At 42.3% G+C, this 18,396-nt stretch overlaps 1 protein-coding gene across 1 annotated transcript in view; it reads right to left on the bottom strand.

Moving 5' to 3' along the window:
- Positions 1-16,535, bottom strand: part of DENND1B (DENN domain containing 1B) — a 226,389-nt gene extending 209,854 nt beyond the window's left edge. The window contains 2 exon segments of the mRNA XM_066324629.1: positions 13,054-13,118; positions 16,446-16,535. Coding sequence (XP_066180726.1) covers positions 13,054-13,118; positions 16,446-16,462 — 82 coding nt within the window. The 5' untranslated portion in view covers positions 16,463-16,535.
- Between the last annotated feature and the right edge of the window lie 1,861 nt (positions 16,536-18,396).

Raw genomic sequence — 18,396 nt, 5'->3', positions numbered from 1 at the left:
TACAACACTGTTTTGTACTACCTTATCTTTGGTGTATGTGATCAGTTTTCTAAGCACAGATATTTCTACAGAGGAGGATTGCAGTCCATTGTACATAAAGCAGATTTTATCCCCACAATTGTGCATTCTATCAGTGCCCATAACTTCTAACATAGCTACATATGAAAGAGAATTCTTCTTTCACTGCTCATGTATTTTATCTCATGACAACCAAAAACCGTATTAGAATGTCTTAAAAATTTCAGATTAGAGGAGCCAATGAGAGATCTCAACAAAACACCATTTTCCAATGCTGGTCTGTAATAGACGCTTTCTTAAGAAGAACCTAATGAAGTTAAAAACACTGATTTCAAATTCATCTCTCTTGGCCACTGGTGTTCAAAGTAGGTCTGGAATAAAATCTGCCTCTCCCTAACCTTCCATCTAGTTAATACCCTGTGAAGTTAAACAAAAGCCTCCATAAATGTTGGTAAACCATGTATGAACATGACATGGTAATTAAACTTCAGAACAATTGATACATATTTCAGATTTGGTTTCTTTCATTTCTAAAACATACTGTTTCCTTGTAATGGATCAGTATTGCTCTCTGAAAAGAGTATTAATTAAATAACATCTATTATAATTTCTTTTTGGTTTACAAATGTAACGTGACTTCTAATATTCCCATTACATATATGAATTGAATAGATACTGTCATGACTTCTAAAGAAAAAAAATTAGCTGGAACACTGATTAATAGAGAAAGGCACTTGCTCAGTTTCTGAACATTAATTTTCAACATTTATCTCAGCTTAAGCAATCTGTATCTGTTTCATGATTTGCATTGTGCTCAATGTATAAGCACAAAGCTGCTATACTAACTGCTATGGTAATATGTACAGTTCTACGTACCCAAAGCAACATTAACTAACTGTAAGTCTTAAAACAAAGCAAAGCAAAGCAAGAAAAGACCAAACCCACTTTGATCTCTCCACACACAAAGCACTTCAAAACAGCACATTGTTTGCAACTGTTGTTTATGCTGTTCTGGCACTTTCTGTCCAGGCAAGACATTTTGTCTTGCTCCCTGAAAGATGAATATTTCAAGATGTGCTGACAATTAAAACATACTGGTCATGCTTAGATGAATAATTGCTAGTGTTCAAATACACAGAAGCAGACCTCCAGTAGCAGCAGTCCCCCAGTAGAACATGCCAGTATCAGGTTTCCCTGTTATATTAAGATAAAAAGGAGGAATGTAGATGGTGAGACACAAAACAAACAATGCCCTTTTATCAGATCATAAAATCCCATTATGTTCCTAGGACATAATGTGAGAAATTCTGATTTGTCTCCATACAGAACCCAGTTATGATCTCAGCAGAAATCTGGAAATGCATCTACTAAGGGTATGTATTTACACAGATTGCCTTTAAATCCATCCCACAGTACAACTGTAATGAGCACCTCTGCAACTGTCCTAAACTGAATTATTTACAGGCTCTTTTACTAATGTCATTAATGATGATGTTAACTGGGGAATGCACAGACCATTCTGCAATCCTAGACCATTTCTTACTTATGAAGTGGCTGAACACACACTCCAATTTTTATACTCAGTATTCCTCTCTCCTTTCAGATGGGTTGTTGAATATTTTAAAAGTTGGAGAGCATATGAAGTACAGCCACTGCTCAGCAGAAAGCAGTAATTTCTACTGGGTACTCCCCTTCTACAGAGATCATCTCATAACAAGGTATCCTTATTTTCACACAGATTACCACACTGAGTATTTTCCAGTTTATGAGAGTCCAGCAGCCACAACACCCAGACAGGAGAAGCCACACAGATGGGTTCTCCTAGAGCAAAAGTTGTTACCAAGAAGCTTTCTGGGAAATGCAGAGAAAATCAGTGTTTCAAAGCTGAGACACGTAATCCCACGTCAGGAGAGTCAGGCAAACCAACAGATTGAACTGAAGATCTGGGGCTGGAAGCAAAGTATTTTTCTCTTTTTAGAGCTTCAATGCAAGCTGCAGTTTCAGATCTCTCTCATCTATTTAAACTGCACAAAGCAGATCATATGTGAGCCGACCAAGGTCATGTTCCCCAAAACTTAAAGAGCAAGTGCTTGGGATCTGCCAATCCTCATGCATTTACTGGCTTCAAGAGCTCTGCTGAGCACAGCCAACGCAATCTTTTCATTTCCAAACTTCATCCTCCTTCACTTCCACTGAAAATTCTGATAGTTTAGGGGTTTTTTATCATTGTTTGATCTGGTTTACCCTGTCCTTCATCACCTCCCCCAATACAAGGAGCAGAGATGATTTCTGCTTCATTCACTGTTGAAAACACAATGCAAATTCCCTCCAAGGACTGCAAGACCTATCAAGTATTCTCAATGACAGTCTGCTGTGTCTGTCAGCGTCCAGAAACATCACACAAAATTGTTTCTTTATAAAGAAGACAGTCACCATCACTAGCTGTCACACAGTTTAAGACAGTTTATTAGTGTTTTAATTGCCAATGAAAAATGTTTTCACCTGGGCACTTCAGGGGTAGTCATCTCAAGCTTTTCTTGGTCAAGCAGTGTCATAGTAATGATTTCTAACATCAGAACTAGAACGTAGAAGAATATATCTTTGAAATCATTCTTCATATAATACACCATATTATATCAAGACAAGAAAAAAAAAGTACTTTATAAATTCCTTATTAATTACATATGCTAGTTCTGACTTTTTTTTTCTTGCCTGACACTTGTAAAAGCATTTTTAGACTAAAACTAGTAAGGTGCTAGAGGGCTCCAAACCCAAGTTAAAGCAGATGGAAATACATACTTACACTGCATGCAACATGCCCATTCCCAGAAACTAAAATGCATTTACTCAGATGCATCAATTAAAAATGCCTGATTGAAACTGAATGCTCAGAACCTCACCTAACTCAGTTTTGGCATTAGGAAGCTTTACTTGTCCTGGCACAGAACCAGGGACATCATAGCCTACTCTGACGTGACAGCAAAAGTTCACCTGCTACTAGAAACTGAAGTTCTTGTTAATCTGGCAATATTCTTAGAGGGAAAAGTTACCTAGAGGATGAATACCAGCAAAAGTCTTTCCTGGACATAAAATTCATCAGAATTTCCTCTACTGTGTCACAATACTGTTAACTATTTGCAGTTCTATGAATTACTGCACGATACCAAGCTAGTACAATTGTGGTCTTTAGCCAGAATTTTGTTTACACAAAATAAAAATGTAATCTATCGCCAAATCTACAATGCTTCAAAGTGCCCACAGGTGACAGGGATCTAACTTTGAGTATTTGGGTTTTTTCTTAGGAGCTAAATTTTGTTCTGAACAGAAAACTGGGGAAAATCATCACAGTTGTCAAACCCATTTCTTCAAAAACCAGACAAGAGTTTAACAAAACCCAAACAGATTCCAACACAAAGACAACAGGAAGATAGTAGGACAGGGTATGGGCATACCTAGTTGTGTTTAGCTTCCTGATCTGGCAACACATTTACTTGAACAAACCTGAAATTAACACTAATACATGAATGAACAGCTACACTGAATGGCAGGAAAATCCCATCGGTTCCTCCCTATCTGACCTGCATAATGAACTTCTCCTGCCAGCTCCAGAGGCAGCCCCAGCAGCTGGATGATGAGCATGCCCATGGATCCAGCCTGCCAGGTGCCACCAGAAGCAGGAAGGATGCTTCCCTCACATGCTTTTAGCAGTGCCAGCTATTTGAAGTGAAACACAAACAGCAACCACAGCTTAGAAGCCAAATCACCTTCAGAAGATGGGAACAGGATGCATAAAGGATCAGCTTCCTCCAGCAAGACAAAGTTACAGCAACTGTTTCCCTCTTGACACTCTAAAGGCAACAGGGGTTTCTCTCCATTATTTCAAAGTCATGACACACTTCCAGATTTCTAGGTAAGTCTACAATCATCACACAGCCCTTATCCTTTACCTTTATGCTGCTATTTTTTCTTATTTTGCATTTAAACAGAACACAAGCACATTCAACGTAGCACAAAACACTCTTAATTTTTTTTTTTTTTTGTACTGCCTCTTAACCTGAGGATATAATCAGTATCACTGTACTGCAGTAACTCAATTTCATTCCTGGAAACAGCTGCCTTAAAATGTTAAGCTTTTCTTTGTAACTTCTGAAGGAAATAATGCCATGCCTGTAATCATTACCAACATGGCTTCTCTGTGTTAAGTGCAACTATCTTAATCCAGTTAAATTCAATATTTAGCATCCAGTATTTAAATACTAAGACAGCAGATTTGTGTTTAGCTATTCATCTGACACAGCAAAAGAACTGCCTCCTCCCAAAACCAAACATTTCACCCCATCCACACAATGACAACATGATATTTACATGTGCTCTAATACAGGTTCAAGTGGCACAACAAATTAAACTCTTGATATGGAACAGCATCAAAAGTCAGATGAATAGGAAGTATTTGTGTCATTCTGAGTTTGGGGAACAATGAAGTGTTATACCACTTATGGCAAAATACCTTGGTTATAACGACTATGCCTCTATGATGATCAAATTTGCCATTAACTAAGAAAGTTTTTAAAATATTTCCCAAAGAAACCTGAACCAATATGCTCCTTTCAGACACAAGTTTTTAATTTTAGCTAGGTTTTAATCTACATCTGTATACCCATTGAAATGTGTAGAGAAACCAGATTCAGGAAACATAATCTAAGGGCGTTGTTCAAACCTTGTTTCTAATTAAGGATTTAACACTTGGACAAAGTCTTCCAAACAAGGATTGAGAATTTTGCAAAGGAACACAGTATGACTGTAAAATGCTGCCTTGGCTTTCCCAGTGCAGGAAGCGCAGATACCACACCCAAAATCTTGTTCAGGCCTTTTTTTAACTTCTGCTTTTTCTCTTCTTTTTTTCCATATAAAGTGCAGTACTAAGTTTTAAAATTTTCCCCTAAACCAGATTCACAAAACATAAAAAGTGTTTGTTCACCCAATTTACTCAGTTCTATGCACAAAGCTACAGTTCCCCAAAATACATGGAAAAATATTAAAGGCGAATATCAGAAGTTAATGTTCCAGCATTTTATTACTTTATCTGTCAGTCACATAGAATCTTCCATCCTAAGTATTTGCCTGTAAACATCATGTTTTTACTAGGATCTTGGAGTTATCACATATCAGCCTGCCACGAAAAATACAGATTCTCAACACATGAGTTGCAAAGCAATGCTGTGCTCAAATTGCTCTTACCATGTTACTTTAAGGAATAAAAATAGCACTTTATTTTGCTTCAGGGATTTTTAAGCCCTTCACAAACACTTATGTAACTCTTCCCTTTGTAGTCCTGGCCATGTTTTATTTTATTTATAAACAGAAGTATCTATTTCAACAGTTAGATGATGAGCACGTGCATCTACATGTATCTGCCATTCTCCAGATAGTATCATCAGTGGCAATGAAAAAAGAATTTAAAAACTTTTTTTGTTAACCAAACAGGAAATCCTACACTTCAGCCTCTTCAAATTAGTGCTAGACAGAGAAGTGTCTTATAGCTTTGCAAAAAAAAAAAACATTTTAACCCTTTGAAGTTTAACCAGCTTTCAAAGCTTTTTCAGGAGATTTGAAATCCTCCGTACATTAAAAAAAAAAAAGTCATTACACTACGTATGAAGAGAGCAAGCAGCATAAAATATCCCATTGAAGAAAGATAAAACTCTGTGCACGATGGGCTGGCTGTTCAGTGTGTGGGAGGGCTCAAGCATGCTGACATTAGCTTAGGAAAATATGCAAACTCTTAACACTTCTGAATGCAAGCAATTTAAAAGCCCACAAACTACCCCCCAGGCAGCCATCTGAAATAGCCAAGTACTAAAACAAAACTAAAATTAAATTTGAAAAAAAGCACAAGAACGTCAACTTTCATACTGATTGACTACATTACAAACACGCTGCTGTTCTCAACTTATATTTAGTTATCATAATACTAGTTCATTCATTCTACTCAATTTTACACAAAATCCTTTTTATACCAGCTAAATACTTGTATTCCTTAACTCATCAAGCTTTTGCCTTTTAATTTCAGTGCCCAAAACCCGATCACACAGCTGAGAGTGGCATATGGCATCGCATGAAAACCTGACACAGCCGGGCGAGCGCCTGCAGGGGGATAATCCATCTCTACCAGCACTGATAGCACAGTGCCTGCCCCCACATTGCTGCAGCTGGAATCTCTGCAGCACAGCAGAGCCTGCCACTCCTCCCAGGACTGTCCTCTGCCTGCTGGGGAGCAGGGTCAGCCCTCCCCACCGGGGTCTCTTCACCCTGGTAAAGAATGCAGGAGAGATAGGAGAAAGGGCATCCTTGACCTATTTCTTCAGCAGCTCTCACCCCTTCCCCTCCTACACACAGATATCTGCACCCACCTCCAAATTACACATACATCCAAGAATCTCTGGAGGTTGGTGGAAAAAAAAAAAAGATCTGTAGGAAATGAGACACTGAAAAGTAGCAACAATTTTCCTCCAAATTTTTGTATCTGTGGAGAAGCTGAAAGCTGGAGAGACTACACTGCATTTCTGAGTCTCTGGAGAGCAGAAGGAAAAGGTAAAAAGCATCAAAATGCCAATCTTTATCTTAGATGCAAAATCATTCTTGTCTTAATTGGTTTTGTTGTTCATAATTTTCCAACACCCACTCTCACTAGTGACAGTCCAAACACACAGAAGACATTGTTCATACCCTCAGGGGCTTTCCAATTAAATGCCAGAAATTTGAACACAATGAAATTACTCATTTAGCTACAAGTGGAGGTTTTAAAGATTATAATTTATGAAGGATTTACAGCTATGCTTGGTGTTTGTGCACAAGAGAACTTCAGCCAAACTCAGGGTTCTATTCCTTGGTTTTTGTCTAAAGGATAAAAGTGATGCTCTACCTGCTGTTGTCTTCAAAACATTTACATAACCCTCAACAAAAGACTGTGACATTTACTTCTTCTAATCAATCAATCCTACAGAGAAACCAGGCCAGATTAAACGCCCATTTTAGCTTCACAATTTCAACAGAAAAGTGAGAAACCACCACAGGGAAGTAGCACTAACCTAAATAAAAACATGTGAGTTAATGAGTTGGGGCAGGGGAACGGATGTTAAGCTCCATGAAACTCTTGAAGAATATAAAAGGAAAGTTTTATTTTTTTAATACAGAAAAACTGCATCTAAACTAAGACTATAAGCAGATATCCGATGCTCTGAAATTATATTTTACCAATTGAAAAGGCACCTTTAACTTTTTATTGGTGTAAACCAAATTCTAACATGTTGATACAGCATTTGAGACTAAAAATACACACATAAATGAGAGAAAAGTAAGAAAGCTTATGTAGTTCATAGCAACATATGGTTGTTCTCCATAGTCACCTGAAGAACAGAGCATGCTTTAAAAAGGTAGAGAAACCTAATTTTCTGTGGGCTAGTTCTTATTTAGTACCCTTCCAGCTAAAGCCAACGGGGAAAAGGTTAGCATTATAGAAACACTGCATCAAAAGTTTTAACTGCTCTTAAAAAGAATCCTGCAGACTTCTTCATGTTTTACACTAACAGAATTATCATCTTCTTCAGGTTCAAGAGATGTTGTACAGAAAAATGTAGAGCAGAGGAAGGACGTTATCTTGATCAGCATGTTACACCCACTGGCTCAGGGTATGTGGTTAACAAATAACTCTCTAGAGTGAAGAAAAAAACAGAAGAAAGAGTGGTGCTTGCTCTGTCCACAATCATAAGGGCAGCTTAGGAAGGCTCTGAATCAAAAATTTACCAAAGCAAGACAAGTTACCCTTGGACAAAACCACCAACTGCATTAAACTTGTTTTTGTAATTGGGACCTTTCTGGATTTACATATTTTGTTAGTACCTTAACAGAGAGCAAACATCATACAAAGAATTTTGCATTTCTTAACTAATTCTGGACTTAAGGCGTGTAGTTTTTAACTCTACCAACACACAGTTAAACTGGATTTGTGGCTTTTTCTTGAAGATTTAATGACTATAAGACTCTTTAAAGAAAAATAATTTGGAGATCACACATCACTAAGATTTATTATCATTCTAGCAGAGGCAAGATAAACTACAAGAGTTATTCATGCATTCAACACAACCTATTTAACATCTTCTCTGAAAATCACATTATCTAGCCCTAGAGCTATTTAAGACTTCTTAGCATTTAAAAAATAAATAGAGACAAAGCAACCAAATTTCAAGAGTGTTCCAATAAGTATTCTTAGATTGAACTGAAAAAGAACCAGTGCTTTAAAAGTTTATGGTTTTCAAGTAAACCTTTAACAGTCAGGACTGCTTTAGACTCAAACCACAATTCAGTGGTTGACTTTTCTGGATTTACCTGCAGCCTCCGAGAAGCCCTTTTGTTGCTTTTTTTATGTACTATAATCAAAGAAAATGAAGGTGTAGCAAACAGCACTCTCCTTAACACACTGAAACCAATCTGAGTCATCTTCTTGGGAAACTGTGGACAGAAGTGCTGAAGACTTCATGTTCACAGAAACTTTTGCACACTGCTTTTCTACTGCTGGTTGCTGTATCTGCACTGCCTTTTGCATCTGCAACCCAGTTTTAATAGAACCAATGCACAGGATATAAAATTTATTGACTGAGTTAAATTACCAGTTTCATCTCTGCTCTTTCAACTTCAAATCCACAGTTCATTCAGAGGTGTGTATGCACAACCTATACACGCTCGTGTGCTCCTAGATACATAGATACATTTTTCATGAAGACTACAATGGCACTATTAATTTGGACATGTCCTGTGGAAAAGTTCAGAAACATCAACCTTCCAGAAATTCAATTTACTTGTCATGATAGAACGATCTGGATGGCAAAAAAGAAGCTGCAGACAGCTTAGTTCAGACAGCTCCCAGGCTCAGCTCATCTTCCAGTGCCAGCTGCAGTGTCACTTTCAAGGGACAAAAGAGTGCCAGGAGTAAAGCTGATGAAGGTGCAGCTGTTGAGCAATAGACTCATGTAAGACTCTGCACTTAGGACAACTGTACCACTGCTTTACTCCTGATACCCAGTAAGGGTGATTCAGCCCAAAGTGCAAAAAAATTTTCACCCTAAAGCTGAAGAGTAATTCTTGTCCTTAAAATAACACAGTAGTTTTGATAATATCTGTTATCAAGTTCCCCTCTGGGTCTGTAAGTGAATATTTAATACAGAAGGCCTGCTGCTGGTATTAAATTGAACACACATTTTTGCTATTTCTTGTTTGCTGTTCATTAAGGAATAACACAGAAACGAATTACAAAAATATTCAACTGCCTGGAAGGCAGTGTTAAACTTTTTTCTGTAAGGTGCTATTCACACTGCAGGCCAAATTCACAATTAACAAATACCAGGCTGCTAGAATAGCTTAGCACTTATGTCCCAGTCACTTAGCAAACTCTGCTGAACAGAAGCTAATTCATTTCAAAGTTTTGCAAGAAACAGGTTATGAATTTTCATAAGTAAAAGTTGTCACATCAACTGGTTACTAATTGATGTTTACTACCCTCAGCACTGGAAAGGATTCCAAGTTATGATCTAGGCTTCAATCTGATGTTGGTCTTAAGGGTTTTGTCTCCTCTTTGGAGATTTACTCTGAAAATACAGTAAGCAATATAGCCTAAATTGTTGAGGGAATTATAAGAATATTTAAGTAGCGAGTATTTTTTTTTCTCTCCTGCCTGAGGAAAGGGCTGGAACATCACTGTTCCAGCAATGCTACTCTGCACTCCTGTAGTTTAAAACAGAGTAACAAATATCTAAGTATGTCAGCTACTCTTAAATCACAAAAAATCCAAAAACCGTGTATCCAGTGGGAAACAAAATTTTGATCCAGCTATAAATAAATACACGCTAGCACAACTGAGCCTTGTAACCAATTCAAGAGCTACCTACCAAACATGAAGTGATAAATTCATATTAACTTACATGAAATCTCTTTGGATTTTACTCAATGTAAACATCTATGTTGAAAATAATTACTGGAATAATTGAAGAACAAAATTCTTAGCACATATAAAAAACTTTATGCTACTGCATTTCATGTATGTATGATCCTTTACAGTTGCAACAGTCCTAGGACAATGTAATGTCTGAAAAACTGACACTCCTTGAGAACTGTGTTGTAATTAAGAAGTTATGAAAAAAAAACTTTTCCAAAAGTGTTTAACAATTTTAACAGCAAAACTCTTCATCATCTCAAATTGTTGCAGGCATTTAGCATCTCCTCATAAAAACATCTTAGTTAAGAGCTCCACATGCAGCAAGGCCACTTCAATTTTGATTTGTTAGAACAGTTACACATTGGCACAGGGAAATTAAAATGCGGTAGAAGGCAGACCACAGCAAAGCTTGTAAAGAAAAAGCTTAGAGATACACAGGTCACATTAAGGTCTTCCTCTCTCCTAAGTCGGCTTCTCCTGCTGCTCACTCATGCAGGGAGATCATAATTTTGTGGCTGTGATATTTCCACGGCAACACTGGTGACAGTGATGTCACAAATTCAGTCCTGACATAGCTTCAGGATCAAGTACAAGGAGCAGATGGGATGCGAGGGAGAAAGCTCCTATTTAAACACAAATTTCTTTCATAAGAAAGAAAGAAGCATGAGCAAAGAACCAGGTGAATGGATCACGTTTTCAAGTATGATATATTCAAAAGATTATCCTAGCATGAAAATCTATTTAAAGGCAAGACCTACAATACAGGGTAACTGTCAAATTTGTTAGGCCTTATAATAAACCAACCTTGAAAGCTCCCTGTTTTGCATGACAAGCCCTGTGCTCCATTTCTAAAGTGGCAGTGAAGACAATACACTTTTGTCCCTTGTGAATTTCCTTTAGATAACTTTAACATTCAGATATATTAATTTGATACATCACTGTGCTCATAATACCATATGTAAATATGATGTCAAGCCCTCACTGGCGTGAGTTTGTTATCTGAATTAGATATGATATGAAAGACATTAAAGCAAATCCCAGATGGGTCACCAAGTACAACAGGATGATAACTGGAATATTCAGCCAGCATTGTTAGATAGTGGGGACTGTACTTTTGTCCTCATCTGTGGATGCATGCAAGAATCAACACAAGCTCCAGGCCAGCTAAAGATTCTCAAGCTTCTCACCAGATACATACTGCAGACTCTAAAAAATTAAAGGTTTCAAACCTCCTCCCTGCCTTTGGCCACCCCATGAACTAAGAGCAACTGAGCCCACACAGCATAAAAGTGATTGTGACAAAAAGGGGAATAGCAGAGAATGCAACCACAATGTACTACTCACAAACGCAGTCTGCACATTAACTCGTGTTATAGTGCAGGGAGACACAGAGATTTCCTAAAGATGCTTCTCTCCACAGAGGACAAGTGATAAACAGCAAAACTACCAACCAAGAGAGGCAAGGGAAGTACCTATGACCAAAACTCAGGTGTAGGTGGTCATTCACAGAGCTGCATGCAATGAGAAGTGGTGACAGCAGTGGCAGAAAGATGCACAAGAAAAATGAGAAGTCCAATAGAAGATAAAAGGAATTAAAAGGATATATTTTCATATTCTCACCACAGAAAAAAAAAAAGCCCACATTTTTCAAGATTTCAAGATGAAGACCTGGAAAGATTATCAACAGTCTAGATCTCAGGACGGAAAGGAAGAAAGAATAAAATAGTAAAAAGAATAAAATCTGAAGCTGGGCCTAAGCCAAGATTTGAACAGGCCCCCAGGAAGTGATATTGGGTGGAGGCAGAGACAAAAAGCACAATGCAAGGAGGAAGAGATCCAAAGTTAAGTAGCAAAACACGGTTCCCAGACATCATCTATGAAATCACTAAGGCAAAACGGCAGAAAGGGAGAGAAGAGAAGGCAGAGTGCCATGTGATACAAGCCACAACAATGATCAGAGTTAGGAAAGTCCACTTGATTTGCCGAACTATGACAATACCAACAGCAAACCAAAAAAGCAGGCGATAAAGTCACAAAAGTATTTAAAAGACTGAAGAACTACAATTGTTTGGCTTCCACCAAAAAGGTGTTTTTTTCCCAAACACTTCAGGCATGTTCCCGCAACTAACGCTAACAGAATGCTATCTGAAATATAAAAAAATAAAAGAAGAGTTTGGGGCTATAAACTTCTACAGGCCTCTTACTTGTTAAAGTAGTAAACTCTGGAAACAGTATCCATTAGCACAGTAGGGAAGAAATAGAGTCTATTTTAAGATGAGTTTATTGTTTTTACAGTTGTGATTAAGACACAGCTGTCACAGACTAACATGACTGCAAAACAGCCCCAACAAGACTCCTCCTCTCCCTTTGCTTTTGTAAGGCCAACAACCTCGGATGAGAACATGAACCGAGTTCCCCCAGTGGACTTTCAAGAGATCACATTAATTTCAGTACTGGAAAGCCCATCTTCTTTTTACACAAGAGGAAAAAAAGCCTTTCTCAGTCAACTCTTGCATTACTACATCTCTTTTACCTCGTGTTTATAGAGATGTGAAAATGATGGCTGATAGAAGCTCAAGGCAGCTCTCACTGCTGTTTGTATGGTGTAGCAAACCAAGGCAGCTGCCAAACATGACCTACAAAGAAAGTCTCCTCCTATTGTTTTTTTGGAAAATAACTTACTTTCTCTCTATCACACTGATCAAAATTAACATTCCCCTGATAGAAAGAAGTCAACTGTTCTTCGAAAATGAAATCTTATATAAAATCAACATTTTAAGACTAGAAAATACATTTCAAGCCCAAGTTTTATAAATATATCATGCAGAACAAAAATATTTTTACAACAGCCAAAATGAGAACATAACAAACCCCCACAACTACCTAGTAATAAATTTTTTAAAGATATAAAATTATCATAGGCCCATTCTAACACAATCTCAGTCCAAAAGCAATCCAAAGTATAAAACAACACTTGATTGGGATGCCAAGTGCTTTTTTTACAACTCTCACTTCTCTATATAAATATCATAGGCACAGTGAATTACCTTCATTTTCTGAAGCTTGGCATTTTACTTTCAGTACCAAATCAAAGGTTCGTTCTGGATTTTCCCTAGAAGAAACAAACGCAACCAATCACTATATACATTATTTCAAATCTTATTTCTCCTGTTATAGCCTTCCCATTATTTTTGCAGAATAATCAATAGAATTAAAATATCATTAAAGCAAAATTAGCACTAAAATTATTGTAAGGAACAACCAAAGAAGTCACATTTCCCTATACAGCCTTAAGAAAGGAATAAGAAAGATAAACAAGCAAAACTGTGTGATTTATTTACGTGATCTTGTCACTGCCTTATATGTCAAATAGCTTTTAAGGCACTCCACCATACCCCACCTAACAGTTGAGAAAAAAAGAGCTGCTAGGCTCCTTATCAATCAGTCAATCTGTCACATTAATGGACTCGCAGGCAGCCTCTTCTAAAGCTATGTCTCATTTCTACTAAATGGGAACAGCCCATCATTAGACATCCATTTTAACTCCCTGTGTTTAGCCACTCTCCCTTAAATGCATCTGATTACCACCCCAAGGCCGAGAATCGTTTGGCTTCCTCTTTCACCAGATATTGATTGCCAGCTGGGCCTCTACAGGCTGAACCTCAGGCCTGATTCACTGCGGAGCCAGCCCCAGTGCACTGACCAGGGATGGGGGACCAGGGATGGGGGACCCAGGGATGGGGGACCAGGGATGGGCGACCCAGAGATGAGTGACCCGGGATGGGGGACCCAGGGACGGGGACCCAGGCATGGGTGAGCAGGGATGGGTGACCCAGGGATGGGGGACCCAGGGATGGGTGACCCCGGGATGGCTGACCCAGGGATGGGTGACCCGGGGATGGGTGACCCGGGGATGGGTGACCCCGGGATGGCTGACCCCGGGATGGCTGACCCGGGGATGGGTGACCAGGAATGGGTGACCCAGGGATGGGTGACCCAGGGATGGCTGACCCAGGGATGGCTGACCCAGGGATGGGGGACCCAGGGATGGGTGACCCGGGGATGGCTGACCCGGGGATGGGTGACCCGGGGATGGGTGACCAGGGATGGGTGACCCGGGGATGGGTGACCAGGGATGGGTGACCCGGGGACGGGTGACCTGGGATGGGTGACCAGGGACGGGTGACACAGGGATGGGGGACCCAGGGATGGGTGACCCAGGGATAGAGGACCCAAAGATGGGTGACCCAGGGATGGACACAGGCCGGAGCCGGGCAGGAGCACGGAGCCTCCCCATCTGCAGCAGCCATCAAGGGCAGCTGCATGCGCCTCTTCCACCTGATGATAATAACAAACTGCATGTGCCAACAGCAATTAACACCCAGCCTAATCCCTAACTACATATTCATTGAAACAGGTCTAAATGCCATTACCGTGCCATCCACCCCTCTCTGCCTACCAAGCACACTGCTATTTATATTAAAAACAAGCGGTATAACCGCACCCATATCAATTATCTATTTAGCCACATAAAAGGCTCGCATTTGAACTCCTGTCTTGAGTAACACTCCCACTGAAGTCAGCTGGAGATTAGGCTTAGGAAGGAAAAAAAAAAAACAAGACTTGGTTCCAGGTTTCTAGAATGCTTCACATAAAGCATACAGCAAATTAACACATTGTTGTTTCTTTAAATAAAGTTTTGAATGAAATCCAAAGGCTGAGCTAGGGAAAAACTCAGCTGTCACAAATTAATTGAATCAGTACATGCTTTCACTGACCTCGGCATCATCATCAATTATAGTCTAATTCAGATTACCAAGACATAACCTGCCTGTATCACACTCTTTCCTTGCATTTTAAAGCATTACGTTGGGGAAATCCTGTATCTACTGATCTTGCATATAGGAGATGAAACTCTGGTCTCAGTTACAACAGCCTAAATCCAGGACACTGGAGATTTACTCTGTCTGGCCTTAAACTGTCCATTGTTCCTCTGGCTGGTGAGCAGGTTCAGAATGAAACTGGTAAAACTGCGCTTGGTTGAGTCACCTAGAAAACTGAACCACAAAAATCCCTCATTTAGAAGAAATGACACCTCCCCATGATATTGCTCTAGCTTAGGCCTTGGGTTTATCCTCTCAGGTTGGGGTTTTAATGTGAATCAGTTTGTGTTACAATCAACAAATGACTGCTTCTAACTCAACTCCTAGCTGAATTACAGTCATGAAAAAAGCTCTTTGAAGTAGTACTGCCTTCTGCCTTTCACTGTAGTACTCCAAAACCGCTTTTGCGGGAAAATGCTTCTAAGTTTACTCTTCACATCCCACTACGCTTAGAAGTGTCAAAAACGTGTCAAACTAATCTGAGAATTGTGAGCCCGTCTCTCGTCTCTCGTTTCCCTGCCAGCTCCGCGGTGCCAGCCTGTTTATTCAGCACGTACGGGCACGGAGCTGTTTGTCAATTGCCGAAACCCGCCAGTAGCATCTTGTCACTTTCAATGTCAGCGGAGCAGGGCAGCCGGGACGGCAGCGCTCCCGAACGCCCGAAACCCCTCCTGTGCACCTGCCACGCCGTCATGGCACACGGGCGGTCTGCACCCACCACGGCCGTAAGATAAACACAAGGAGTTTCACCTGAACGTCAGGAAAATTTATGTTTACTGAGCGTGGCACAGCACCGAACAGGCTGTCCAAGGAAGGTGGTGGAGTCTTCCCTCGGAAACGTTCCAAACCCATTTCGAAGTGTTCCTGTGTCACCTGCTCCACATGACCCTGCCTCGGCAAGGCGACTGGAGGGGACGATCTGCAGAGCTCCCTCCCCACCCTGACAATTCTGTGATGCCCTGAAGGGATGTCTGTAACAGGCTCAGGCGGCGGCGGGCAGGGGCACTGCGGGCAGGGGCACTGCGGGCAGGGGCACTGCGGGCAGCTCTGCCGGGCCCGGCGGCCGGCCCCACACGGGCCCCGTTCAGCGGGCACGGCCCGAGCGGCGCCGCGGCCTCTGCCCGCCCGGCCCGGCGGCTGCCCGGCGCGACCCCGCGCCGCTGCGGACGGGCGATACCGGGGCCGGCAGGCGGCGGGGGACGGCTGCGGCCGCCTCTGCCTCCTCCTTCTCCCCCTCCTCCTCCTCCCCGGCGCCGCGGGCCGGGCCGGGGGCCGCCGCCGCTCCCCCCGCCCGCGGGTCCCGCCTCGCCCCGGCCCCGGCCCCGCCGCCTCCCGCCCGCCCTTCCCGCTGTCACTCATCGGCCGCGGCGGACGCGCCCGGCCCCTCGCACGCTCCCGCCGGGTGGGCTCCCCTCCTCCCGTCCCCGCCCGCCGCACGCCGGGCCCGGCGGACCGGGGCTGCCGCCGGGCCTGCCCGCCGCCCGGCCGCCGCAGGGGCTCGGCCCGGCCCGCCGCGCCCCGCAGCCCCGCCGCGGCCCCGGGCGCGCGGCACTCACTTGAACCTGCTGTCCATGGTCACATCGCGGGCCCCGGCGCCCCCAGGGACAAGCGCCCCGCCCGGCAGGGGCGGAGGGGCAGCGCCGGCCGCGGAGCGCGGTGCGGCGGGGGCGGCTCAGCGCCGCGGCGGGCGGCGGCCCATGGCTGCTCCGCTCCGCTCCCCCGGCTCGGGCCGCGACTGCGGCGGAGCGGCGGCACCGCCTCCTCCCCCGGCTCTCAGTTCCTGTTGCGGCCGCTCCGGCACCTTCTGGGAACCAGGAAGCTCGGCGGCGGCCCGGGGAGCCGGGGCGGGTGTCACCTGAGGGCGGGCAGCCCGTGCCCTCCGCGGCAGGTGCCCGGGGCCCGGCAGGTGGGGCCGGGCACCGCCGTGTGTCACCTCACGGGCACCGCCGCCCGCTCCTGAACGCTCAGGGGCTCCGGCCGCCCTGTGCCCTGACACATCCTGGCAGCCTTTCTGCCTTCTTTATGCGCAGCGGGAAAGCGGAGCTTTTCGTACTAAGGGTCGTAAGTGTTAATTTAACCTGCGGTGATCTGCTTAGCTTTTGTTTTTATCGAGTCCTAAACAAACGCTATCCCAAAGTGCTGAAGAGGTGGTGCGGCTGGAGCAAACCCACCGTCCTGTAAACACACGTAAAAAGCTTTCAGTCTTCCAGTGCTTCCCTCGAGTTTGGGAACGAAATAAAAATAACACCGTCCTTGAGAGGCTTCCAAGTCCCATTCATCTGAGAGGCACTGAGCTGCCAAATTCCCACCTACACCAAGTTTCCCTCACCAACATAGTAACACTGCAATGAAAAACTGCGTAAAATAGATCCTGTACTACTGGGCCAAAGAAAAAACGTCATTCCTTTCACTCTTCCTCCAGAAACTAATCATTGTATCAACTGCTGAAAAGATGAAAAAAAAAAAAAATTCAAGCCAATTATATATTAAACACATAAAACTGCATTAGTGCATCACTGGGGCTGAAAAATCAAATATTCAAAAGTCAGGAAATTACAAATATTAACTTCTCCAAACCGATATTGCTTTGGCTTCATTGCACATCCTACACACCACACAGGCCATAGATTAATAATAAACCCTCTAGATGTGCAACAAAAAGAACTGAGTGTTGCAGCAGTAACCTTAGCTTGGGGATTTTCTTGGGTTTCAAGAACTTACTTTCCCAGTCCTCATTCTGCGGTAATTTTTGGCTATGTTTTAGCAGCCAGTATTTGCAACTCGCACCGAAGTAAACGAAATTGCTTGGGGCTTTATATCCTTAACATATAGCCACACACTTCATGTAGCTCAGGGTTTTTTTAGGGAAAAAAAAGGTTAAATATGAGTTTTTGTATACCATGAGAGGCCCTCACAGCAGGCAGCATTAATTCACCCACTGTTAAAGTGAACTTCTCTGGTGATATCAGTCTGGACTAAAGAGGCAGGAGAGAAGGGAGCAACACCCATGTCTGTTGTAGCAGTTGTAGCAAGGGGATGGGAAGAGCAAGGCATCCAGCACCTGGGGATGTTACAGAACCAAAAGGGCTCCAGCAGCACCTGGAAAAGCTGGGCACTGGAGAAGAAGCACACGGGGAAGGATATGAGGCACAACCACAGTCTCATCTCTACCTCTGTCTTTCTGCCCACCCTCTCTTCTGCCCTCCTCCCAGACCTTCTGTAAAGCACACGGAATTTAAAAGTCTCTTCTGCAAAAAAATGGCCAATACTTTAACAAGATTGAATTTGGACTGGATGATTATCCAAATATTGAGGCATTTTACTTGTGGAAGATTTCCATTTGAGGTGTAAAAGAAAGAAAAACAAACAACAACAAAAAAGAAAAGAAACCAGCAGCCCCCCACTTCCACCCCCAAATCCCAGGATTTCAGTAAATCTGTATTTTGAATTGCAATAAATATTTTATAAGTCTAGTGTGTGTTTATTTTTCTCTTCTCTTAAGCTGCT

Source organism: Sylvia atricapilla, chromosome 9 (assembly GCF_009819655.1).
Source record: "Sylvia atricapilla isolate bSylAtr1 chromosome 9, bSylAtr1.pri, whole genome shotgun sequence".
In the NCBI taxonomy this organism is placed as follows: domain Eukaryota; kingdom Metazoa; phylum Chordata; class Aves; order Passeriformes; family Sylviidae; genus Sylvia; species Sylvia atricapilla.
Note: the sequence above shows the minus strand (reverse complement) of the source record. Positions and strands in the feature narration are given on the sequence as shown.